Source organism: Euphorbia lathyris, chromosome 5 (assembly GCF_963576675.1).
Source record: "Euphorbia lathyris chromosome 5, ddEupLath1.1, whole genome shotgun sequence".
In the NCBI taxonomy this organism is placed as follows: Eukaryota; Viridiplantae; Streptophyta; class Magnoliopsida; order Malpighiales; family Euphorbiaceae; genus Euphorbia; species Euphorbia lathyris.
The window spans coordinates 71,485,846-71,512,939 of NC_088914.1; the positions used below are offsets into that span (position 1 = coordinate 71,485,846).

At 34.9% G+C, this 27,094-nt stretch overlaps 2 protein-coding genes across 2 annotated transcripts; both read right to left on the bottom strand.

The window, feature by feature from the left end:
* Positions 1–7,687: 7,687 nt before the first annotated feature.
* LOC136230817 (aspartic proteinase 36-like) lies at positions 7,688–13,711 on the bottom strand. The gene is made up of 12 exons (XM_066019998.1): positions 13,420–13,711; positions 13,192–13,312; positions 12,457–12,884; positions 12,190–12,346; positions 11,590–11,672; positions 11,413–11,509; positions 10,710–10,782; positions 10,357–10,563; positions 9,599–9,723; positions 9,369–9,470; positions 9,188–9,285; positions 7,688–8,254 (listed from the first exon to the last, which is right to left on the bottom strand). The coding sequence occupies exons 1-12, from the start codon at positions 13,662–13,664 to the stop codon at positions 8,095–8,097; spliced, it is 1,896 nt and encodes a 631-aa protein (XP_065876070.1). The 5' UTR covers positions 13,665–13,711; the 3' UTR covers positions 7,688–8,094.
* A 4,934-nt stretch (positions 13,712–18,645) lies between these two features.
* Positions 18,646–21,338, bottom strand: LOC136229533 (metal transporter Nramp3.2-like). The gene is made up of 4 exons (XM_066018389.1): positions 20,713–21,338; positions 20,154–20,290; positions 19,412–20,064; positions 18,646–19,190 (listed from the first exon to the last, which is right to left on the bottom strand). Exons 1-4 carry the CDS (start codon positions 21,252–21,254, stop codon positions 18,978–18,980), a joined length of 1,545 nt encoding a protein of 514 aa, XP_065874461.1. The 5' UTR covers positions 21,255–21,338; the 3' UTR covers positions 18,646–18,977.
* Between the last annotated feature and the right edge of the window lie 5,756 nt (positions 21,339–27,094).

Genomic DNA, 27,094 nt, shown 5'->3' on the forward strand with positions numbered 1-27,094 from the left:
ATAGCATCCTCCTCCAACCTAGGAAAATAAATCCCAGCGAGGGCTTTATCCAGATCCACCTCGTCCTCTTTAAAAAGGACTTTGTAGAAGTCAAGGGCCAGGCGACGAATCTCTTCATCCTCATAGACCCAGTCTCCATTGGAATCTTTAATAGCATCGATCTGATTCCTCTGCCTCCTAACAATAGTCGAGAGGTGGAAAAACCTGGTATTCCGATCTCCGTCCTTAATCCAAGCCTTCCTAGATTTCTGGAACCAAAGAAGCTCTTCCTATCTAAGAACAGCTTCCAGCTCGTTCTGGAGGGATCTAAGCTGACAACTCAGACTGTGATCAAAACGGACCTCCAAACAGCGTTGAATTCCCTCAATTCTTCTTAAAAGTTTACTTTTCCGTCTGATAATATGGTCAAAGATGTTTTTATTCCATCCCACCACATTCTTCCTAAATCCCTCCGCGGCGAGGAGAACATTAGAATGAGGCTGCCAATTATCTTTAACAAAATTCCTAAACTCAGGATGAGATTCCCAGGCAACAAGGTACCTAAAAGGTCTATTCCCTTTAGGCCGACATTTAACCAGATTGACGAGGATAGGACAATGGTCAGAATGACGGAAAGGGAGATTCAGCACGTTCACCTCGGGAAATCTGCAAATAGCCGCATCATTCACGTACATTTTGTCCAACCGAACAAACACGCTATTCCTTTTCCAAGTAAACTTGTGGCCAGCAGCTCCCAGGTCAAACAGCCCGCATAAATCCATATTCTGCTTATGGTTAAGGCACCGGTTGACATAATGATTACCTCCCCCTTTTTGATCACTCATCAGGGCAATATCATTAAAGTCCCCAGCAACCATCCAAGCATCCACCATGCTTGTACTAATAGAGTATAGGATCTCCCAAAGCCTTTTCCGGTTAGTCAAAACAGGATCGGCATAGACAAAGGTAACAAAAAAAGGTTTATTGCCAGGATAACACACCTTACTATGAATGAATTGATTATCTATACTGATAATATCAATATTAACACGGCCTGGCTTCCAAAAAAGCCAAATCCCCTCTGCCCGAACAGTCGCCTCCGATCTGACACAATTCCAATTCTTAAACTTTTTAACCACCTCATCTGCTTTAGAACCACTAACCTTGGTTTCAAGAAGAGCAAAACAAGAAGGATTAAATTGCTTAATAAGATCATTAACATGGATGCGGGTCGCCTTGCTAGCCGCACCTCTAACATTCCAAACAAAAAAGTCCATCAGAAGGAAGACAACTGATCACAGGCCCAAACCCTAGAGCAGGTATTTATTCGGGGCTCCTGAGAGCCTTGAAGAGGTGCCAGCAGGCCCTCTTTTATCCCAAGAATCCAGAGAACTATGGTTCTTTTTATGGTTAGCCCTAGGTTTCTTCAAATTCAACTTATTAACTCCCATAGACTTTCCACTAGGGATATCAACAAGAGTTTGCAAATTACTAACCTCATTGAGCTTTGCTTTCCCTGTCGAGCCAATGATCTGGGATTTCCCCTTAGCATAAGCTTTGGGGTCGAAAAGAGGATTAATAGAGTCACCTAGGATGGTAGCTGGCTCGGCAGACTCCAGGCCTGGCATGCTTAGCTCCATATGCTCATTAGGTAAATCTAAATCATGTCCATCCTCAAGAGATAGGACTCCGAATCTAGATCCTGACCCGGAAGCCGAGCCAGCACCAGCACCAATCTTCATATCAGGTGGCCTAGCCTTAATCTCAGGAGCAATTTGGAGAGAATTCATCTCTTTGCTGATATCTGGAAATTGATTCTGAGTAGCATTTGCTCGTGGCTTCCTTCTGACAGACCTTTTGGCCAGCATCCAGGGACCGAAGTTCTTCCCTTCACTTTGGTTCTCTTCAGCTCTGCCTATGATAGGCACCACCACCTCCTCGACCACTTTCCTTCTTTTGGGGCAGCCATCATAGGTATGGCCAAACATACCGCATTCATAGCAGATATTGTGAATACCTTCGTATTCGATATGAAAGACCTTATTCTGAACGGAGAATTTAGACAGAAGAGGCTTAGCAAGATCAATGTCAATACAAACCCTGGCAAACTTGCCTCTCACTGCCCCAACGGTAGTTTTGTCAACATGGTGAACTTTCCCAACCAAGCCACCAATCTTATTCAGAAATCTTTCGTTATAGTATTCAATGGGTAAACCTGGGAATCTAACCCAAGTAAGGATCCTATTAACAGAGCAATCATGAGGATTAAAATTTGGGACCCATGGCCTCAGCGCCAAAACATAATTGGAGATGATATAAGGTCAACCATTAACAACTGCATTATAATCTTCTACCCCTGTAAATTTTATGACATAATAGTCATTCTCCAGGTCCGTGATGGTAACCTTCCCTTTTTTTGCCCATTGCGCTTGGATCCTCTAGGCAAAGTAATTGAAGCTTATCCTTTTCCCAAGCACAGTGACAATTAAGGAAAGTTTCCATTTGGATCTGAGAACCCGCTTATCTTCCGATGAAAGCCGGATAATAGGACACAACGAGTCCTCTTGCTCACCATCCTCAATATCAGAGTCGGAAAAAACCTCCTCAGAATCCTCCTCGATAATATCATCCTCAATCATGGGTTCTTCCTCAACCACCCCCATCACCTTATCTCTCCAGGACAAATTCTCCAGACCTATTCCCGGGTTAGCATAATTAATGGGATTAGTACTAGGAATTGAGACTTTCTGGCCCGCATCCCCCTGGGTCAAGGTCCCGCTCAACGGGGGAACCGCAAAATCCCTAATCGCCCTAGACTCCTTTAAAACCGTCGGGGCCCCGCCTTGGGCAACCTCCTTAACTGCCGGCTCCCCGCGTTACTGCCTGCTTTAGCAGTAGCGCTAGGCGCAAGCCCGCCACCCTCCCCAGCCTGGATGAGGCCAGCCGCAGCGCAAGCCACACCCAAATCGGCGCCTGCCCCCCGCTCCTGCCCTCCCTCTCCTGCAACCGGCAACACCACGGATCCAGCAAGTGATCCGTTGTCACCAACCCGTCCTAGTGCCACCGATGCCCCGGTCCGCTCCCGACCACACTCCGAGCCCCGAATCCCAGCACCAACAACCCCTGCTGCCGGATCAGAACCCCTCTCCCTCGTCCTCTCACGAACACGGTCGGAGCTATTCCGCCTACCACGCGGAGAATCCACCTCCGATCTCCTAGCCTCCTCCGCCGATCTCCCATCCGGATCCAGATCCACTCCCAGCCCCCTAGCCGCCTCACGATCCGCCGCCTCCTTCGCAGATCGACCGCCCGCGCCTCCCAAAGTCACCCTCGATCTCGCCTCACGCTCCTTCGCCATGGAAATCGCCAATAATTGTTTATAGAACCAATTAATTAAATTTTATTAATTTTTAATTACCCTAAGTATATATATCTATATATATTTCGCATATGTATTTGAGAAATTATTAATTTATAGAGGTAATAATACAATGTATTTATAAAGAGTTGTTCCAGAAAATTATTATCTTATTAATTTATTAAAACTGATCATTTTTTGAACTGGCCCAAGTCGGGACCAGAAGAAATTATTTTTAAAGAGTTTATTAATTTATCGAGTATTAATTTATAGAGGTTTTAATGTATTTATTTTAATGGAGAATAAGATTATTTTAAGAGTAATTTTATCCCGGCCTGAACAGATAGCATTAAAAAATATATATTTAGTGTGTCTTTCATTTTTATCATTATATATCAGTTGATTAAAAACACCGTTTTTGAATAAGTTTAAAGATTAAACTTTAAACTGGACGAAATATTTGATTTTAATTTTTTTATTTAAAAGGTATGAAATACATAATTATTTTTTAAATTTTTTTATTTGTTATTGACGAATGATAATATAAAACACATGGAATTGATATAACCTAACAATATAAATTTAAGGATAAATTTATATTATTAATGATGTTAAGGAAAAAATTACTCTCGTGTACCAATGTGAGAGACGTTCTTGTACTTTTCTTTATAAAAGAATATGATTAGTTTATGGAAGCGCGACATTGGATATGTTATATATTTATTGCTTGTCTCATTTTATTATGCATTTAAAACTACTGTTAGAATTGTTATCCGCTTATGGATTCAGTGAATTAGGATCTGATTTTATCTCTATAGTGATTAAGATAAAAATATAAGTCTCATTTGCTTAAGGGATAAAGTTCTAATGAAGGGTAAAGTTAAGGTTTATCATAGTCTGAGAGTAATTGGGATTAGTCATTCCCTATGTAAAGAGGGACAATGGTAAAAAAATGCAACACACACACCACAACTGGCCAAGTGTTAACCATTTTTCTCCTGTATAATGTCTCTCAAAATTGTTCTTAATTCGTGGTATTATGGCATTCCTCCCAAAATCAATTTAGGCGTAGGATTATATGATATGACGAGTTGTAACATCTTCAAAATTTTAGAATAATATAAATTAGGGTTAATTATAAAAAAAAAAAAAAAACTCATGTTTACACTGATTTGTAGATGAATGACTGTGGGTTTTTATTATCAAAACAATGATTGTACTTGTTGACATTTACAAATTGAGGACTTTTGGATTGACATTACCAAATTTGACGGTTAATGACCTCAGAATAAAAAAAAAATCAAGAATTAAAATTGTTTAATATCACATTTACTATGGAACCACATGTTTTGTTTTTCAAAATCATCATTTTTTAAACTATCTCTCTCTAAACATTAACTTTCTCTCTCCTCACAAAACAATACCTAAATGACCTCAAAACTAAAAAGTTGAAGAATTAAAGTTGTTTACAATATCATTAAATTCTTAAAAAAATTCATGTTGAGGTTATTAACGATCAAATTTGACAATGTTAACCCAAAAGTCCTCGATTTGCATAGACAAGCACAGTCCTTGTTTTGACAATAAAAAAACCGCAGTCTTTCGCCTGTAAATCAGTGTAACTGTATGGGTTTTGTTTGAAATTAACCCTGTAAATTATTTAAGTGTTTAAAAGATGGATATTTTGGCAACTTCCTTTAATAAAAATTACAACAATTAAAGGGGTTTTATATCATTTAATCATAGAAGGAAGTGGAAATAAAGAATCTCACATTCCCTATCTTTTAGGGAATATGCTGTTCTCCTTTTCTTTTCTTCTTCTTATCTGTGATCTATATAGAAATTCGACCAACATCTAGGAGTTTTAACATTGTATTTTTTATCCCCGTCTAAAAACAATTCAGGGGAGCAAGTGACGAGCCAATATGAATCTAAACAATTTGATTAGCTTCTTGGGTGGGAGATAAGCATAATTAGCTTCTTGGGTGGGAGATAAGCATAATTGCTTATATTTAAATATGTATGTATATGTATATATAATTATTTATGTGAATATTAATTGCTTGAATTGAGTGGTTTGAACGGGTTAGTATATATATACATATATGTGTGTATTTGTTGTGAAATGTTTGGACTACATGAATAAAATGGTTATACTGTTGAGACTACTTACATGTGTTCAGAAGAGAATAAATTGATATAGTTAAGATTTGATTTATGATGAGAATATTAGATGATTAAGCATTACTAATTGTGTCGGAATACGTTTGAGTTAGAATAAAGTAAAAATATATAGTTTGGATGGGTATGCGTATGCACAATGGTCTAGGGCTGTTGATAATGTGATCACAAACACCTGTCTTGGAAGAGCATACGTAAGGTGCTATTTGGCTCCAATTGAGCATGTATTGTGTCTTGCAAGAGTAGACGATAACAATACTATTATGATGAGAATTTCATTATGCAATTTAAGGTTACATGTCTTATAATATTAGACAATAGAGTATACCTATGATATTGAAATACTTAACCATGAGATCATTGGGGATATTTGACTTAGATTTAGCTGGGCTCTTAAATCAAATATATAATCGTTAATTAATGAGTCCTATTATGTGATTGTTGATAGTTAAATACATGTTGTAAATTGAATTGTATATGTGTGTGGATGTGTTATTTGTATATATGTATAAATATAGGTAATTATGTTTATTAAGTAAGTAGTTCATCCTTTGAACTTTTCAGATTGAAGTTCCGATTTCAATCATAATTATTTTTTACCAACCTTTCAGTTATTAAGGTCAGTCAGCACGTCAATCATCATTTTCATAAATATCGTTTTTTATATTAGTGTTTTTTAAATAGAAGTTATTTGGTTCTGCTTCACCCATAATTAATGTCACCCTGAAAGAAATTTGGTTCATCCTCCACCCGAAGTAATTGCTACCGATATTATGCAGGTTATAATAAGCCTTTTAGAAGTTTCGAACCTAATTAATTAAGTTAGCTAAAGTAATTAATTAATTTTGATTTTTTATTAATCAGGTAAATTAATCATAAATTGGTTAACTAATTGTAATCATAAATTGGTTAATTAATCATAAAAACTCTCGGGCATGTTCACAATTCGCTTAAAAAGACAAGAAACAAGTTCTTAATATAAGGTTATCTGCAAAGTTCTTAGTATAAATAAAGGTTCACGTATGTTTTATTGGAAAGAATATGATATTGGTGATACTTTTTCTAATACATGTGTCTTTAATGATTTAGTTCTTTGATTTTGGGAATTTTGATAGACATTAATAAATAATATGAGACATTATTGGATATGGTCGATATTGGTATTCGTGAGTTGAATTATAGCAAATACTTGGATATTGTGTATATGTAATGTGATCCGGTAAGAGAGTTACATTTAATGGTATCAGAGTATCAGTTTTATGATTCCTAAAGAGTAATAAAGATATAACATCGTAGGATCTAGAACATGGTATAAACATCCATATATGAACATGACATTTAGCATTTACATTTAGAAATCATGTCATCACATATGATGGTGTTGGTCAAACATCTAATATAGAGATGATAAGATCTCGCGCTATCAGAGTAGCATAATGGAAGCATGGTAGATCATAGCCTCTCTTGCTTTTGAACTGATGTCTTGAAGCAACTTGATGGTTCATATACTAATAATGGTGCATGAAGGAGGAGCTCAACTTCATCTGGAAAGACGATATGGGAAAGTTTCTAAGATTGTCTATAAAATCTTTATTGATATAGCTAACATTAATTGCAAACAATTCTGATACAATCTTGGTAAGTATCTCCAATGGTGTTCTGCTACAGTTTTTATATTGAGGAAACATATGCAGGGAAAACATTGTAAATTGTAATCACTTATCATGTCGTCCGGGGATCAAATATCTCGTGTTAATAGGATAACATATGAACTTGAAACTACTTCAGAGGCCGAAAAGGATTCCATTTAATCAGCTCAACACTACTTATTGCAGCAACATGTATTCGAGAAATGTTGTTCGCAGGTACGACGTGGAAAGGTTAAATATATTTTTCAGCCTTTCAATAAGGCCATCAAAACATCTCTTTACCTTTTAGACAACAAGTTTCATATTGAAGCTTTGAATGAGATCTTGGAATCTAGAGAAAAAGTTTAAATTTACTGTAATGGACCATTTGTATGGCGTAACTTGATGGTTTATATATCAATATCGGTGCATAGGTGCTCAAATTAATATGAAAAGACAAAAAAATTACTTGAGAAAAGCTGCAGAGATTGCCAGTGAAAATTTCATTGGTCTAGCTATCATCAACAACAAACAATTGATATAAACAATTGAACTGATTTTCCTTTCGAAATGACTATCACAATCCTCCTAATAAGACGGAGAACCAAATAGGCACTAAAATTTGGTTTAGAAGTGTGATATAATTGAAAATCAATACAGAAGAATATCTATCTACAAAAATAATAATCAAATCAAAGAATCACTAAAACATGAACTACTATTCAAATTGTCTTCTAATATTGTAAAACATTAAAACGTAGCTTGAAGCCATTTATTTACTTACTTATTTGTTGGTCTCGTGATGAAGAAGCAACGAATAATAAACGCACCGGATTGGAGAATCCCTGTGAAGAAAGAAAGAGTCTTTGATGGATTGAAATTTACAGCCTTTGCAAGTCCCATACCGTTGAGTGTGAATGTAAATGCAAAAACAAGTATTGAGAGAGTTTATAACGGCTGTAATTCTTGCTCGGGATATGCTTCATCCACAGGTTTATACAAATTCGACGTTTGTGTTCTTTGTCTCCATATTATGCACATTGCAACAACGAATATCACAACAATAATGGTTAAACCCACCACTAAAATATGTTGTTGCCACCATGTCCTGCACAATTTTCGTCACAAAAAATAAGGTGAATTAAAAAGAAAAAAAACATGGTTGATTTTTGTGCAGATGCACTCTAAAACAACAACAACAACAAAGCCTTAGTCCCGAAATGATCAGGCTAACATGAACCATCATATAAAACCGTGAAATCAAGTCGTGTGCAGATGCACTCTTCGGGTTTAAAAACTTGCATACATGTATTTGTGGTTTGTGCAGTTTATAAACTTAGACATTTGGCCAGAATTGTTGCTGTGGCTATTTTATCAAAAGGGAGAGATTTGGGGCAGTTAAAAAGACTAACTTTACAAATTACTCCATATATAAGGCCCGACTTTGTAATTAACTAAACCACAAATAATTTTTTGACCAAAAAATTGACTCAAAGTACTTTACCCTAAAAAATATATGAATGTAGGGTCAAAATCACCCTTAATGTTGATAACCCGGATCAATTTACAGCAAGTTGAACTTTAGGTATCAACTCAGCCCTCAAGTTGGTAACTTTTGAAAAATTAGTCCAAATACAATCAGCTTTAATACTTAAAATTTGTAAAATTTGGACCAGTTTGTCAAAATTTACCAACTTGATGGCTGAGTTGATACCTAAGTTAAATGGACTAAATTGACCCTAGCTGCCAATTTTAGAGGCCATTTAATTCAAAAATATATATACATATATATTTTCAAGATTGCAACACGTCATGGTACATTTGAATTTTTTTATTTAAAATCAAAATGAAAAGGTTTTTACTAAATACTCAAACTAATTAGACCAATAATAACATAAAAAAAAAAGAAAAAAAAACCAAAACATACAACCATTAAAAAAAAAGGACACTAGAACTACTAAGCCTAGAATCTTTCACAATAAAAGCTCAAATTACTAAACTCCTTTTCACTTTTTAGTTCCAAATGTGCTAAATAACTTACAATTTTCGTGGAGGATCAATTTTCCAGTGAAGCAGCTCATAATTTCCAAATCGATCAGGAAGCTGCATCTGATGTTCAGTAACTCGGGAAATTACTTTCTGTAAGCAGAAAGAAAACCGTAAGCAAACAGTTGTAATTGTCTGTGCACGTACTAGTTGTGGTTATGTAAAAGCAAACTTACAAGAGCAGTATTGTTAGGCATGTAGTTAGCAGATCCTGAAGGGACCATGTCCCATTCAATGATAGAATCATTTCCTTTGGAAGTTAAATTCAGCAAATGGACCTGAAACCATGCACGCATAACAAGTCTCATAAGGAACTCGAAAAATATATATATAGCAAAATTAATAACTCATATCATTCTTTATGAAATGCTGCACAGAAAACTTTCAATCATCTAAATGTCTAAACCTGAGAAGAATTAACACCCAACTCCTGAGCAATGGACTCCATGAGTTCTGCAATGTGAAGCTTCAAATCTGAGTAGTTCATTCTCAATGACATTTCGAATGTTATCTTTCCAATTTGAAGTTTGTCTGCACAAAAGTTGTGAGAAAACTATCTCATTAGAAAGCATCAAATCAAGCTATTTTAAAAGACTAAAGAACACGAATCACGGTGATGCTAGCACATTGATATTAAACTTCATTATCAAGTTACTTGATCTTGTCTCAACTGATAATCAATTTAGTAGAATACTAAGAGAAAATCTCCAAATTTAGGATATAATATTCCTGTAACTGTAGCCTCATTTTCCCCCCAACAGTCTCTGTTACATAGATCCCATCCCAGATCTCTTAAATGAAGATATAGACTCAATTACCTACTATCTTTGCAGATTCTAAACTACTAAATTACCCATTAGCAAGTAACTATTTTTGAAAAGAAAATTATACTTTCAAAAAGTAGAGAGTAATATATTTAATGTGAAAATCTTAATTTCTCTTCTTGATTGCACAAAATGCTTTCGTATTTGCTTGGTTTTCCAGTCAGGAATACTTGTGCATACACTACAATTAAAATCAGAACTAGATGAACGAGGCTAACCAAATGGAACTAGAGTCTTGCATATCCAGCATAGTGGGCACAAAAGAGTTATGCCCATGAAATAGATTTCAGAAAAGCTGCAGAGCAAGAGAATTTCTCAAAATACAAGGCACTAACTATACCTGGAATAACAAGATACCCTTGGTCAGTAGGAGCCAAAGCCGGTGCCACTTCTGCAGTCCAGTCACTCTCCTGTGACTCTGAAGCTGATGGTGCTGGGGAATCCGTTATGTGCATTCTTTCCCATAACTCAGAACAATTAGTTTTCCAGAAACCCATTTTCAAATTTTCACGATCATACATTACAAAAGTATTGCGGAAGATGATTCCTGTTATTACCAAATGTCCAACATCAAAAGCAAAAATATTTTCAACATCAGAAAGAGTTTGGAAATTAAGTATTAAACATATTTATCACTGATCACAGAACGAAAAAACAAATCCTTGAAATGCAAAAAATTAGATCCTCATATACCTCCTAAAAGAGTTGTTGGATCATGACCATTTTGGAATATCCCCAGACAGTATGCAGGGTGCGTTCTTGAATGCTTCATGAAAAGAAAGATACACAGAACAGAGCAGGTTTCATCAGTCAGACTATCGAATACAGCAGTTCAACCAAATCATCAATCAATAAAATAATTAACTTCCTCAGCAATAAAGGCTGAAATTATGAAGGAATATTACTTATGCTTAGTGATTTCTGAATTTTCTGGTTTTTGTATGACTTGCAATTTGGTCCAATTCCTTTAGTTTAGTCAAGGTATGCATTGTATTTTGCAATTGGTAGAATCAAACCATGAATGTTGGTGAGGTACTAGCCTGAGTTGGTATATGGACATGCAGGCTGATAGTTTAAATATGAACTAAAACCCTCAAACCTCAGAAAGAACTATCATTTTAGACAGAGGGTGAGTGATAATAAAGAAAAACATAAGACTACAGATCTTCAGTCAGAACCTAGTTAAAAATGGAAATTCTATTCAACTCAGCCAAATATGTCAGGGTACCAATTCTAGATAGACAACACCTCATATCATGATTCCTGCCCCAGGATACAACTGCAACACTTATATAGTATGACACATATAATTCTTAGGATAGTCAGGATTAATAAGATTTTCATGTATTGCCGTTTTTTCTTTTTTGTAAGGATGATGAAAAGGTCATTTACTTACCCTGAATAGGTAATTTTCAGGAGATAATGACAACTTTTGCCCATTGCCAAATACCAGGTCAACTGTTGGAAATGTATTAGAGAGTTTGGAGACCTCACTAAGGGAAAATCAACTTCAACGGTTAATAACTTGACAATGATAAGCAACCAATGCATATTTTTTTATGATAGGGGATACCTTCCATCAACAGAAAAGCAAAGATCGTTAAAATTTGGATCAGGGCCCATGATCTGCTTTAAGGAATGAAGTTCCTTCATAATCTGCATACAAAGATACAAAAGGAAACAACAGAGATCATGTTAAACATCTAGACACCAAAAACGATAACTCGATGTACAGCAGTAAGAATAAGTGAAGATGCTTATCTTTATTTACTTGAATAAATTTTCAATTTAGAGCTCAGCTAATGTAAAACGGCAAAGCAAAAAAGAGAAAAAAAATTGAGACTCAAATTTCTATAAGAATCATTTTGAGAAAGAAAGGAACGTAATTAAGCACAATGGCATTGAATTCACAATCCACCTCAATGGAAAATGAATACAATGGAAAGACTACTGTTATTGTTTTTGTTGAGTATATATCATTTTCTAAGTTATATAGCAATAAATTAATACATGCTGTTTTAAGCATTACACTGAATAATTTTACCAGCAATTTTAATTAGAAGGTAAAAAGATTGCCCAGAAATAAACTGTTACTGGAAGGAAATTCCTTTGCTATAAACTGCAATGGGTGTAAACGAGAACAAAAACATAAGCCAATAAAACTGAAACTTACAGCTTCCTTAAATGCTAAAAATGCTTCTTCTGGTAGATAAGCATATGTTGTACCGCTGTCCACAACAGTTCCGTATTTTCCATCAAATACTGCTGGCTTTAAAGGCAACCGCTCGCCAGCAACATGTATCTCCTTCAAATCAATGTTATAGTACGGACTGTTGCCATCCCGAAACTAAGAGTAAATGTGTGAAAGTTACCAAATGTATTTGTTAGCAAAATTTAAGACATGTAACATCTATGGGATCGGGAATTTTTAACAACACACCTGCGTGCAGGGTCTGAATCTGTAAAGACCATGTCTGAAGGGGGAGATATACCACCAAGAACCATTGCACCCCCACCAATATCCATTCCACCATAACACAATGAGAATGAGTCACCAATCACACCTTTTTCAACAAGTTGATCAACAACACTGAGGTCACCACGGCCCAATCCCATTATACCATCAGCACGCTGACTGTAAAGATCACCAGTTTCCATATTTTCACAACCAAAAGTAACACGTTGTGGCACAAGTTCACTCTGATTCCCAAAGGAGATAACATCCTCACCAAGAACACCACTGCTTGTGCTCATTTCAGCATACTGCCTCTCATAAACACACTGTTTCTTTTCATCGTCACAGTCGCATTCACTAGTGCATTGAACAGGGTTATAGGTGCTCGATAATTCCGGCTGAAACTTTGGATCCTAGTCAAAGAAAATCGTTGCAAGATTCAGTCAATTCTGCATTTCAGACAGTTGGATCAAATGAACTCGTAGAAATTGAAAATTAATCACTTTGGTTCTAAGTTGAACTGTAACTAAAATTGGACTGCTAATCGAAAATTCTCTCATTCTTTATTTGTTAACTGGAAGATTGGAGTATTTGTAGGACATTTGATTTGATACTCTAGATCATACGCAAATACAACCAGTTAACTTAAGATCTCACATATTTTCTCGTTTAAAAATGCAGCTCATTTGATCATAGAAGATTGCAAAAAAAATTGAGCACCTCGTGATGGCCACACTGCTCGCAAGTGGAACATGGAACGTATGTAACAGTACTTCCTGTATCAACGATAAGTGCAAATCTCTGAGGGGGCGTCCCGATCCATAGACGCGTAGTGTAATACCTACGGATGACAAATTCTAATTCTGAGTTGAAGAACCGCTAAAAATTAAATTCTCAGATTAAATCAGAACAAAAAACAAACAAATGCACACAGAACCAATGTGATACCCGGTACGAAGGAGATCGTCATATAGTCCCATGCGAGCGTTGGGGCGAGAGCTGACGTTAGATCCTTGGAGATGGCGATGTGACTTGGACAAGGTTTTGGAAATGTTTGGAGAAGAGTGAAAGAGTGGCAATACCATGGCAGGCTTAGCCCCGCCAAGGATAGTAGCGGCAGAGACAGGGGAGACGCCGCACACGGTGGTGAAATAGAATCGCATGACACAGAAGAGGAGGAAAATGGAAGCCATAAGTGAGTTGCGGATGTAAGGGCGAGTTGAGACTCGGTGCTGATGAAGACTGATGAGCAAACTAAATTTAGATGGAGAAAGGAATTATGTATATATAGGCAGGCCCAAGAACGAGGTTCCGTTGGCTAAATTACACATATGGCCCATCAACTTTGGACAACTTTTTTTTATGATTCTTTAACTTCAAAATCGGATATAAAAGTCCCTAAACTTTGTCTTTACAAACACAATTGATATATCTGAATCATGTAATTTCACTTGTCAGGTTGCAATTCGACAGAAACAAGGTCAAAAAGAGGCTGTTGTCCGGCTAATCCACTCTAATGCCCAAGTTAGTTTGAGGTAAGACTTGAGAATGAACATAATAGTAAATCAAAACAAAGATGTAAACTTAATAAATGAATGAAGTAATGTATCTGAAGATGTGCTTAATTTATTTATATTGTGATCGAGCTGTAGAAGACGGTTATGGATTTAGGAGCGGGACATGCTATATGTTACCTGTTGATAGATGAACGTGCGCCCATATATCGGAGCCTGATATCTCTTAAGCCCACTAGGCCAGCAATTTATGGAATCAGGCGAGATTGTTGTAACGGGTGCATCTTTGACGGGGTCTTTTGTGAGCTCTCGAGCCAAGGCCTTCAAGACGAAGTCGTATTGAGCAGCTTTGTTATAGTGACGCCACGTGTTCCCTTTTTCCGGATGATGGATCGGGTCCCATAAATGCCATATGGAGAGTTTATATTCGCCTGATATCAAATGTCCCCTCGAGTCTAATTTATCATCCTTTAGGATGAGAAAGCGTCGGCTTTGAGAAGCAGTATACTTGATGATTCCTGATAAACTGAAAGAAGGGAATTGATTTTGATAATTCTAGACTTTTTCGAGAATTAAAGAACTAATAAAGAAGTTATGCGGGCTCCCAACAGTTGGTTCTTATATCGCTTGGTCTGTTTATAAATGCGATTGTTAGAGCACGTTTTTCTGTGCTTTTGACGTCTTTTGAGTTGGCGATGGTTGTTCAACATGTGTTGCGATTTCACATTTTTTGAAGGGGCGCACTAAGAGCAGTTAATGCTCTTCGATCATTACTTGTTAGTAATAATGATGCATGTTTACCTCTTAAGCGTTATAAAATGAGGAAGGTGTTAGGTGAGTTTCTTTCACCCCTTATTCATCTACTTTGCCTTCTTGATGTTTCTTGTTCTTTTTCTTCTTTCTGGAGATCTCGTGAGTAGTTTTGATCTTTCTTTCTGGTTATGGCTCCTGAAAATCAGAAATCTAAGAAGCCCCCTAAGACTTATAAATCTATTGGGAAGAAGGTGGCTAATAGGGGGAAGAAAACTTATCCTTATGCTGAGGGAAAGCCTTTCACATTGACTGCGAAAAGATTGCAGTCATTTCTTAAGTACATCCTGATTTACAAATGATGGATGTGCAACTCCTCTCCTCTACTTGTCGGTCGAACAATGGCCGCCATAGTTTTTTTTTGGGTAGTTATATCAACATGTTGAGCTAGGGCTATGGTTTCCTCTTGTGAGTAGCATTGTAGTGTTCTAAGATAATTTTCACTTTGTCCTTCTCATATTTCTCCCAATTCCTAAGTGGAACTTCTGGAATTTGTGAAGATTCCCCATGATATGGGTATTGAACTGAATGGGGCCATTTGTTGTCTCTGGAAGCCCAAACTAAGGAATGGATAGAGAGAAGGAAGGGAGCTAACTGAAGTTGCAAGAAGGGTCGTGACTCACTTTGTTGTGTTTTGATCTCAAATGAGAGTATGCAAGAATGATTGGCAACCTAGCTCCTTTGTACCTATATGCTTACCATATCCAGAGTGATGTCATTTCCTTTAAACGGGTCAAGAGTGACTCTCTGTTTGTCATTCCTTTTATGCTCTCTAGGATTTTTCTAACCTCCTGCATTTTTCAGCTTTGTTTTGTTATTCTTCGTTAATGTAAAGACATTTTATACTTTCATGAATATAAAGTAGTTTTGATTCCGTTGTTTTTTTATTTATTTTTTGTCAATTTTTTTACTGAACTTTCCAAGTTTTTTCTTTGGTCTTTCTGCTATGATTTTTTAATCGAATAGAGGTAGATATGGACCTCATAGAGTTTGAAGTCATTTATGTGTTCAAGAAGATTTTGTTAGAGTCTATTCGACTAAATATTGTGATAAAAACCTTGTAACATGCATATGATTGACCTTTAATATAATTCAATGGAACTTTAATAATCACACTAAAGCTTAAGCGAAGATAAAGAAATTATGTAATTTTTATTATTTATTTTGGACGATCTGTGTAGTTAGGAAGTTGAAATAACAATTACAATAAAAAAATCTTTATTTGAGGAGCATGGGGCGGTTGAGGAGGATCTTCATTGGTAAAATTTTCTGAGTGTGTTGTCATTCTAGGTCCGCGGGATTGGCATGCCATCTAACTCTTTTAACTTGTATGTGTGCAAGTTTACACATTATGTTGTTTGGTACAAGCCTTCCCACCGAGCTCCCAATTTTCACTTGCCTTTTTTTGGATTATGATGCCTCAGTAATGCGCATCACGAGGTCACCTAAGAAGAATTACTGCTGACTTGACTTTCTTATCATGAACTTGGGTGAAAGATAAGGTGATTTAAACGAAATTAGACGAGCAGAAAGCAAGCGTAACAATCAAAGCAAGAAACAAAAGACTAAGGAAATATTGAAATCAGCATATGAATTGATATTAATGAACATGAACATATGAAGGATAAAAATCGTACTAATTAAGTTCAACCAAGTATTATAGGCAGGGATACGGAGTTACAATCTCATCCATAATTTCTTTGGATAAGGTAACACATTTAAATTCACCTTTTTGGCTTTGGCAGGAGCTTTTTTAGGAATTTTTGCAGGAGCAAAAGCAGAAGCGTTTTGAGGTTTAAAAGAGATATGTTTTGTGGTTTTGGAGCCATAATGCAAAATTAAATCAAAATCTTCTACAAAAATTTTACAAAAGTTATCTAGAAATGAAGAAAATCAGAAAGAGGAAGTAAGGAACTTACAAAAATTGCACAAGAAATGAGGAAGCACAATTTTTCACCTTTTCAATTTATAAAGGTAAGCTCGATGATACCAAAGGACAACATGTTTTGCAATTATGGCTTATTTTGTACGTCTTCTTGAGAAGCGAAAAGTAGGTAATAAATGCACCTACCGAAATGACAGCAGCGAGATAAACGATAAGAAGCATTAGCAAAAAAAAGTGGGCTTCCAAAACAATACAATTGAGCCCAACTTTAAACAAAAACCTGAAGAGCTTTGAAACAATCTAAAGGGGACATTTGATATCATATGAAATTAAGGCATGGACATGTGGACCAATACGGAGCTTTAGACATAAAGCGTAATTATTTGTACATCTGGGTCAATCACAAGGTCGGATTATAAAAGATATGCTCCTAATCCCTAAGTCACGTCGTAAAACACGAAATAGGAAAAGTAGCACAAAGTAAATGCCAACCAGTTGTCTACACATGGAAGACTACTCAATAGTAGGTACATTTCAGTTATCTATAAATAGTCATTCCTAAAAGAACACAAGGTATATAACCAATACACATCTAAACTATGCTTTCAAGTCTACTTCTTCTTTTTAGTAAAATACTAACTTAAGCATTAGAGAAGGGACGTCAGACTCTGACCCCTCTCCGACAGTTTACTCATTATGTTCAAGTGTTTTCAATTCAGCCTAATCGTTGTATATCGTAGGAGATCCCAGGGTTGTTGAAAGACAATTTTGGTAAAATTGAGGGTAATTGTTTCTCTTAATTATTGGGTTGGTCATGATTGATAGGTTTTGTACTTAATTTCATGGTGGGTAAATCTGATGTGTTTTTTTGTTTTATTGATGTGTTTGCTTATTTGTTGTAAAGTCATAAAGGGAAACAGGGAAAGGGTGGAAATAAATAGGGTTAATGGCTAAATGATGAGAGAGGAAATTTCACTAGTGATAGTACCACTACTAGGGGAAATGCTAGAAAGTACTTGGTATTTTAGAGGAAGAAGCTTTATGGTGATCTACTGAAAAATGAAATACATATAACGAAAATGATTGAAGTAAAAAATAAAAATTGTATAATTATCAAGTTTTTATTGATAAGGCGTATTTGAATCCATGGCAGAATTTCTCCTTTAAAGGACTTCATATGTTTTGGAATATGTGTCACTAAGTATATTTACTTTTATGACACTTACCGGCGTACTTCACAATGTATAAAATCCTCTAAGAACCCAAAAAGTATCGAGGAACCAATTAAATCAAAAGTTCAAGTTTGATATAATCCCGCACGTGAATGCTCTCTAAACTTGAAGCATGTATAACACATTCTCATCCTACCATGTGTTGAAATTCCATTATTAGAAGAGGTTGAAAGGATTCGAACCATCAACCATCTAAGAAGCTCTAGTACCATTTTAAAGAACCATTTGAACCAAAAGCTTAAACTTATAGTTAAGCCTTCATCTTATCATGTATTGAAATTTCAATGAATAATAAAAATTGGTCAGGAATCTAATCCTCTACCGTTTGGTCCGAGACTCTGGTACCACGTCAAGGAACTAATTGAACTAAAAACTTAAACTTTTATTATTATCTCTAACAGAAAGAGACATAGCATTTACGTGTCATATTCCAGTAACTATGCAGAATAGGATTAAGCCTCTATCAGTTCAATTAAAGGGCACTTGAACCAGTACAACAGGTGCAATTCTTGAAACCATTAGATCTCAAAATTAGCTCTACATTGTTCAAAAAATTAGAGTTTATATTCAAATTTATTCAGAAAATAGTAAAAGTAAGATACTGGATAATGAAGTATAGTCCAGGCAGAGGAATCTCATGCCCCAAAGATGAGGATAGCCCTTGAAAGAAAGTAAATAAACTGTACAGTTGAAGATTTCCAATGAAGACTTACTGGAGAGGCAAAGACACAGATTCTGGAGTTTAAACTCAAAACCATGGATGAAAATTTCAGTACAGAGCTCTAAATGAAGTTATATTGGCATGGCATTTGCAATCTATGCTTCTTCCATCCTTACATTAATCTAGACAAGATGTATTTTACATACTCAACACCCTGTATTGTTCAACGTGCCGTAGCACAGAATTACAGCAAGTGAATTTTGTACACATCTATCCCTGAATCTGATTCAACAACACCTCAGTAATACTAATACCTGGAAACGGATGCAATCTAAAATCTATCCGCCTTTTTTTTTTAACTATGGATATACTGCGAAATCAGATACCTCGCTAATGCAGTTCGTTTATCCAATTACCTCTACATTTTTTGGGGAACAAGACCACGAAGCAAACGTAAACCCCCTGTATACGAGGTATAATATAAATGCAACGTATCCACTAGTGAGGATGCATACTGCAGAGGAGAAAACGACTCCGTTCACTTCGTTGGAGAAAAACTCAATCAAAAGGTAAGCATTGATTACTATCACCAGGGCAGCCACAAGCCATGATGAAATCTGCAAACACAAGAAATCCAGTATGATGGTTTTTAGAATAGCAGCATTATTCGATAAAGTCTGAACATATTTCCTCTCAAATTATTGATAAGCAATCATTATAAAAAAAAGTTTTAAGCAAGGAATCTAGCTTCAACTTCGATGTGTCCGTGGCAGCATTCATCTCAAGAAAACTCGTGCGAAAGTACTAGTAAAAGCAATATCAGGAAAAGATGTTATACCTTAAGAACAGGACCAATCCTGAAAGTGCCCATGATTTGCTCCTTGGAAACCAGAAAGAGAAGAGGAATGAGTGCAAAAGGAATCTGAATTGATTGAAGCACGTTTAGCCATTCGTTAAGAACGTCTAACGAATCCTCATTGGTATCGAAAACAAGTGCAACAATCATAGTAGGGACTATTGCACAGCTTCTAGTGATCAAGGCCCTCAGCCATTTTTTCAATCTCAAGTTGAGGAAACCTCCCATTATAAACTGCCCTGCATAAGTGCCAGTAATAGTACTACTCTGTCCGGCTGCTAATAACCCGATTGCCCATATGTATAAAATCGGGAAAAGTCCACCCCCGTATTTGTCTTGAAGGTATTGCCCAGCATTAACAAGGCCAATGCTGTTAGCTAGTTCTGTGCCATAAAAACCTTTTGCAAACACAGTAGTCACAAACAAATTGATGATGAATGAAACTACAAGCGCAATTGTAGATTCTATGGAATAGTATCGGAGAGCTTCTTTAACCCGGCCTTTCTTGTTGTGATCAATTTCCCTTGACTGCACAAGAGCAGAGTGCAAGAACACATTGTGAGGCATGATGATGCAACCTACAACTCCAACTGCCTGTTTTATCGTTCTTGAGCTAAGCTTCGGGACTAGAATACCTGCAGAGCAGAAATCGTTTTCCCACATTAATATGTATACAGGCAGAGGAAATTAAGTTGAAATTTCCATTGAGGCAAAATATGTTTACCTAGAAGAAGTTCCATGCCATCAGGTTTTGTATCACCAAACATCCATGCGAATGATAATGCCATTACTGCAATCAAAACAGCGAAAACTGCTTCCAATTTCCTCACACCATAGTTCTCCAGAAACAGGAATATGAAACTGTACAAAGCAATAATCAGATCACATCACTGTGACAACTCAAATTTCCTAATACAAAGAGCAGTTGAAAGCAAAAAAGCACACAAGTTTCGTGAGAGAAACCAGAAGTTAAATTGAGAATTCCAAGTTTGAAATAATTGAAGATATGCTAATTTTGTTTAAAATTTGTGAATAACTTGTTTAATTAATAAATGGAAAAATCATAGAAATAATAGAACTAGAAATACTGAAATACTCAGGATAAAGTCAAAACATTCCATTTTAACATTAAATTATCTAAAACCCCCAAAATATATTCACTCAAAGAACAACAAAAATGGAAAGTTTGAAATCCCCAAATGAACGATCACACAGGCAGCGATTATGTTAAACCAATATAATCCATCAAAAAGAGCAAAAGTTAAGAAAATTGGGGAAATTACCAATCAAAAGCAGTGATTACAACACCAGCCCACAAAGGCAAAACTCCATTACTCAAAATCTTAATAGCAATAGCACTCCCAATAACCTCCTGTATATCAGCCCCAATGAGAGCCAGTTCAGCCATAATCCACAAAACCATCCTAGCCCAGCCAGGATACTCTTCTCTACAAAGCTCAGCCAAATGTCTGCCAGTGACGACACCGAGGCGAGCCGCGAGGAGCTGAACAAGGAGCCCCATAGCAGTAGCCCAAAAGAGAAGCCATAGTAAGGAATATCCAGCAATCGCACCGGACTGAAGATCCCCTTCCAAATTACCGGGATCAAGAAACGCAATTGACATTAAGAATCCAGGGCCAGTGAACAGCCATAGCTTCCTCCATGAAAACGGCGGCGCTTTATCGCCTTCGGCGAAGGAATCAATCCCGACGATGTGGACTTTCTCGTCGGATTCGTAAGCGGTTTCTTGCAGCTCATCATCGTCTTCATCTCGGTTGAGTAACAGAGGTAGTCGTGGTTCAAGTTGAGGTGGTGGTGGTGCCATGGTGGATTTGCTTTTGCTTTTGCTTTTGCTTCAGCTTTGGTTTACTTTCTCTTCAATTTTTCTGGCGAGTGCTGCAAAGATATTCTAATTCCCAATTTATAAAGAGAAGATAAGCTTAGACAACGATAGAAAACTACTTGTCGTCGTCGTCGTTCATTTCTCTGCCATCGCGTCCCGTCCCATGTCCACCAAGTCACCATTAATAAGCTTACACGTGGAAGTGCCATTTGCTTACTTGTATAACGGGGGGTATTTATGTCATTTCAGTTCCATGGTATTGCTATTCTGAGTATGGAGGAGATGCTTTAATTATTATCAATCATTTAAAAATAACTTGAACTCGATTACAATAAAGATTAATGAATTTAAATTGGCTGAATCAGATCACATTATATATATATATATATATATAATAAAATTCTTTTCAATTAAATGAAAAAAATCATGAATTTACAAAATAAGAAATTAATTTAATATACTATTAAATTAACATTATAATAGAAACTAATCCCACATTTTTTTAAATAGTTTAATCAATTTTCACCATAAACATAAACATATTAATTCTTAAGATGGAGATTCAAAACATCCTAAGGTTTATATTTAATCCGTAGATCTAACGGTGAATGACTAAATTTACATAGTTATCAGGATTAATGTGAATACAACTATTCCTCATTTTACTGAATATTTTTAAAAATGACTTATCAGTAACTTAGGAACTTCAACTTGACATTATTTTATTATTTGGTATAGATTATGTAATATTGTTTTCAAAATTTGGTAGATGTACGGCTTGGATGTTTTATTATTAATCTTATCGTGGAGACAGCATCCATTTTTTTGTTATTATTTTAAATTCAATCCAAGTCACATGGTTCGATTATATGCATCACTTTACAACAAAATAAATAAGGCTTATACATCATTTGCCACTTCAACTTATTTAAAATAGTTTTGCCCTCTGAATTTTTAAAGTGTCTCAATAGCTTTCTGAATTTGCATAAAATATTTAGTTAGTCATAAACTTGCATAAAATGTAATCAATTAATCACTTGGTTGTGAAAAAGTAAATTAAATGCGAAAGATATGTTGCACGCATCTTCAAAAAGTAAAACAACCAAGATCGGAGTATGCGATTATAATATTAGAAAAGAAAATATTTTATAGTTGAATAAGTAAGAAATTCTTTTTTAACATGTTTTAATCTATTTTGTGAAGTATGTAATAACATTCTAAGGCACGTGTAACATATTTTCCGCATTTGACTGACTTTTTTACAACCGAATGATTAATTGATTACATTTTATACAAATTCAATGGGCTAACTGAACATTTTATTCAAATTTAGAGAGCTATCGAGACACTTTAAAAGTTCTGAGAGTCAATCAACCATTTTAGATAAGTTCAGGGGGAAAACGATGTATTAAGCCAAATAAATAAATTCATATTCATGCTTTTCATTCTTCAACTCTAAACATAAGGAAATTTTTAATTTTTTTTTTTTTTTAGAAATTGAAATAATCAAATTTAGTTTAGTTACTAAAGAAAGAGCATAATGGATAATTGTGACTGATTTTGTAATTTTGCTGATTAGCTGACAATTACAATGTTAATCACTTTCCTATTTCCTTAATTTGGGTCCCACTTACGTTTGTCTATTTGAAAATGCTTCACGTTGATTTGAATGTGTTGAGGAGAGTTGAAAGATTTTCCATATAATTAGGTACTTAAATTTATCGCTTTCTAACTATACTTAACATCCTAATTTTATATTTTAATTTTAGCATTTTCTTATTTATTAATTTTAGACCTAATACATTACCAGCTCTCTGAACTTGTTCAAAATGGTAGATTGACTTCCTGACAAGTTCTCTGAACTTGTCCATAAAAATAGACTAGCTCCCTAAATTTTGCAAATGTCTCACCAACTCTCTAAACTTGCTTATCTGTATAACAACTAAATATAAAAACTTATTAAACCTAAATTCTAAAAATACGTCTTCATCTATTCGAGATGTAATTTTTTCGCTTCTCCTACCTTTCAACCTATTATAAGAGTTAGTGTTGCATGTTTGAGAGATTGAATGAATGAGGATCGAGAGTTAATATTATGGTTTTTGTATTTAGTTGTTACCGAATAAGCAAGTCTGGGGAGTTGGTGAGACACTTACAAAGTTCAAGGAGGTAATCTACTTTTATGGACAAGTTTAGGGAGCTAGTGATATAAAATAAGCAAGTTTAGGAAGCTGGTGAGACACTTGCAAAGTTTAGGAAGTCAATCTACTATTTTGGATAAGTTTAGGGAGCTGGTAATGTATTAGACCTTAATTTTACATATTTTAAAGTTGATAGGGTACCACACATTATGTTTTATGACATGTCAATAAAAAAGAGAGTCAGATATAAGTGTGCGATAGGTAGTATAAATTTAGGGTTTATTTGTTCTTTTTGTTTGTTGTTACCGATAGATAGTAAATATTAGTTGATTTTTCTTTTATCCGTTGTTTCGAATTTTTATCTTATACTTAGAATTAAAAGGGGAAAAACCGTTCCTAGAAATGGAAACAATGGTACTAAGCATATTTCAATTGGTATATCTTTAATTTCAAAAATGATAGATTATGAGTATAAACTTATCCTCTTATAAAAAATATATATAAAAAAACAATTTAAATGTGCAACAAATATAAAGTAATAAATTTATGTGTATAACTATGTATATATTATGCTTACATCATTTGTTGATAAGTTTGTAATTTAATGTCAAGTAAGCAATAATTTTATGCATTAAAAATTATAAATATCGGAAATGAAAAAAAAAATATGTTTATATTAAATGCTTACCTACAGTCCTAAGAATTGTATATATCAAAACCGTTAATTATATTTTTTTGAAGTAATTAATTATATTATCTTTTTTTGTTTGAAAATTAATTATATTATCTTAATTCTTTATTAGTTGAAGTTTAATCTTAATATTAAGATTGAATATATCAAGAGTCCTTTAAATATGACTGAATGAACTTAATTTTTTTTTAATAGCTCATTGAATTTGTCATTATGACATGCTTAACCTCATATTACTATGCGTAAGGTATAAATTGATTTGGACAAATTAAACTATATATCACTTTAGTCGAGTTCATCTAACCAATTAGCCCCTTCACAAAATTAATGGATTAATAAGTTACTTTAAAAAAGTTTGAGAGATTAACATACCAGTTTAAGTAAATTTAGAGACAAATGAGATATCTTCGAAATTAAAATGATCAATCAGTTTTTTAAATCAAGTTCACGACACTCCTAATGTATTCTGTCTAATATTAAATTATTGGCTTAAAACACCATATATTGACCACTTGGTCTATTCAAAATGTTTGTTTTTACCTAACTTATTATTTGTCCATACAATAATGTTCACATGGATCCTAATAACCACGGTGATTTTGGTCATTCACCATTAGATGTAGGTTGAATAAAATCCTAAGGTGAAGATTCAAAGCATCCGAAGACTTATATTTAATCAGCCTACATCTAACGATGAATGAACAAATTCATGTGGTCATCAGGGTCCATGTGAAAAATACTATTTGTCCATATATTTGCCTCTCCGAATGTATTTAAAATGTTAGTCTTTGTATTATTGTTTAGTATAATTTGTAACCGTTACCACTCAAAATTGGTGAAATTTTAACAAATATGAATATAAATTAACATTCCGTTAAAAATTTAATATTCCTAAGTTTAGATGGAAATTAAGAAAGATTAAATAATGAAATGAGAGGTGAGATATCAATTAAAGTTAATTTGAGTGATTAAGGATTTTAAGTCGCTTATGCTAGTAACCTCAGATTCAAGTCCTAACATATGTATCTAAAGTATGTCTAAGATTTTATTAAAACTAACTTATTATTTACTTTGATTAAGATTTTATTAATTTAGGTTAATAAATAAATATTACTATTAAATACTAATAAATACCGAGATAAGGAGTAACATTTTAGATATTATTAGTATTTATCTCATAATATTTGTTTTTTAACATTAAGGCACAAAAATTAAGAAATTTAATTAATGTCAACCAAAAGATTTTGTTACCTTTGTATTAATTGCACTCATTAAATAATTTTGATCTATTCATAAAATAAAAAGGCAACTTAAATAGGGATATGTTTGGTAAAACATCGATTAATATATATGAATTGAATCAAAACTTCAAACATTATGGAATAAACAAATTACTCTAAAATGATAAATATCATGGAACAGATGGAGTAAAAAATAGATAAAGACTATACTTATTTTGTTTTTGACAAAGTAAATATTCTTTTGTTTGCTCTCACTATTGAATGATGGAATATAAAATTAATGTAATGGTAAAAACAAAGTAATTGTGGGCGCATATCCAATTCCTTCAGAATCGACTTCACTTTTACATTCAGGAACCAAAATGGATTGTCAATTCGTTGAGCCGTGCTAGGCCTCCGCCGGACCCGATCATTGTTCGCTAGTGTCCGCCACCGTCGGGTTGGATAAAGGTTAATACCGACGGCGCGGCTGACGGTGCGTCTGGTATCACCGGAGCTGGTGGGATTTTTAGAAATTCCAGAGGTTTTGTTATTGGCTGCTATGCAATTAACCTCTCTAACTCCTATGCGCACATGGCCGAGCTGACTGCCATTATTTTTGCAGTAGAATCTGCCTAGGAACGGGGGTGGCACAATCTTTGGATTGAATCAGATTCTGCATATGCGGTTGATATGCTAAACAGAAAGTCTACCATGGCTCCCTGGAAAATTAGACAAGACTGGCTTCAGTGTTTGTCTAGATTTTCGAATATGAATTGCAGAATCACTCATATTTATCAAGAGGGCAATCAGGCGGCGGATCAACTTGCCCGTTTTGGCAAAACAACTACTGCTCTTACATGGTGGCATTCGGCTCATCATTTTTGTCAATCGTCTGTTTTTGACGACTTATGTAATGTTGCACATGTTCGTTTTCCTTAATTTTCTGTTTTGAACATTTTTATTTTCTTTCTCCTCCCTTTGTAATTTTCTTTTTTTTTATTAATAATATTTCGGGTTGGTTGGATGTGTTAGAGATGCCAACCTAGTTGGAATATCTAACCACTTAACTGCGTCCCAAACTTTCACGCAAAAAAAAAAAAAAGTAATTGTGGGAGCACCAAATAATAAATAAATAAATAAATATATATGGGTTAAGGTGCAAAAATACCCCTGACGTTTTCGGACAGAGGTAATTTTACCCCTAACGTCTAAAATAGTGTAATTTTACCCCCAACGTTGGAAGTCAGGAGCAATTTTACCCCTAACGTTGATAAATTGGTTCAATTTGAGAAATAACTGATCGTCATTGTATCAGTAACAGATCGCAAGCATATGTTGGGATGTGAAAAAAAATAAAAAAATATATTGTCTTTTTGTACGAACTAGACAAAAAAAAAATTCACCGAATTTATAAATATTAATCTACAATTCCATTATTAAATTATAAAAATATGAAATCATTTTTTTAAACAAATTGTTATACAATTGGTGCAGAATAAGAAACAAAAATATCTGTTTTTATAATAGTGTCTGAAATTGATCCAATTTATCAACGTTAGGGGTAAAATTGTTCCTGACTTCCAACGCTAGGAGTAAAATTGCATAATTTTAGACTTTAGGGATAAAATTGCTCCTGATCTAAAACGTTAGGGGTATTTTTGCACCTTAACCCAATATATATTAGAGAAGTAAGGGTGCTTTAAGTTTAAATTAAACCTAATAAAAATTGTCGTTGAACCCAAAACCTATGTGGCGAAAACGACATGG

What these genes read in the sequence shown, in the direction of transcription:
- LOC136230817 (XM_066019998.1), bottom strand. Translation starts at nt 13,664, where the DNA reads ATGGCTTCCATTTTCCTCCTCTTCTGTGTCATGCGATTCTATTTCACC. An exon ending in GATTCAGACCCTGCACGCAG is followed by an intron (nt 12,347 to 12,456) that starts GTGTGTTGTTAA and finishes GGATGGCAACAG; the next exon opens with TCCGTACTATAACATTGATT. An exon ending in AGGGTATCTTGTTATTCCAG is followed by an intron (nt 9,724 to 10,356) that starts GTATAGTTAGTG and finishes ACTTTTGTGCAG; the next exon opens with ACAAACTTCAAATTGGAAAG.
- LOC136229533 (XM_066018389.1), bottom strand. Translation starts at nt 21,254, where the DNA reads ATGGCACCACCACCACCTCAACTTGAACCACGACTACCTCTGTTACTC. An exon ending in GTAATCACTGCTTTTGATTG is followed by an intron (nt 20,291 to 20,712) that starts GTAATTTCCCCA and finishes TGCTTTGTACAG; the next exon opens with TTTCATATTCCTGTTTCTGG. An exon ending in GGATTGGTCCTGTTCTTAAG is followed by an intron (nt 19,191 to 19,411) that starts GTATAACATCTT and finishes TTGTGTTTGCAG; the next exon opens with ATTTCATCATGGCTTGTGGC.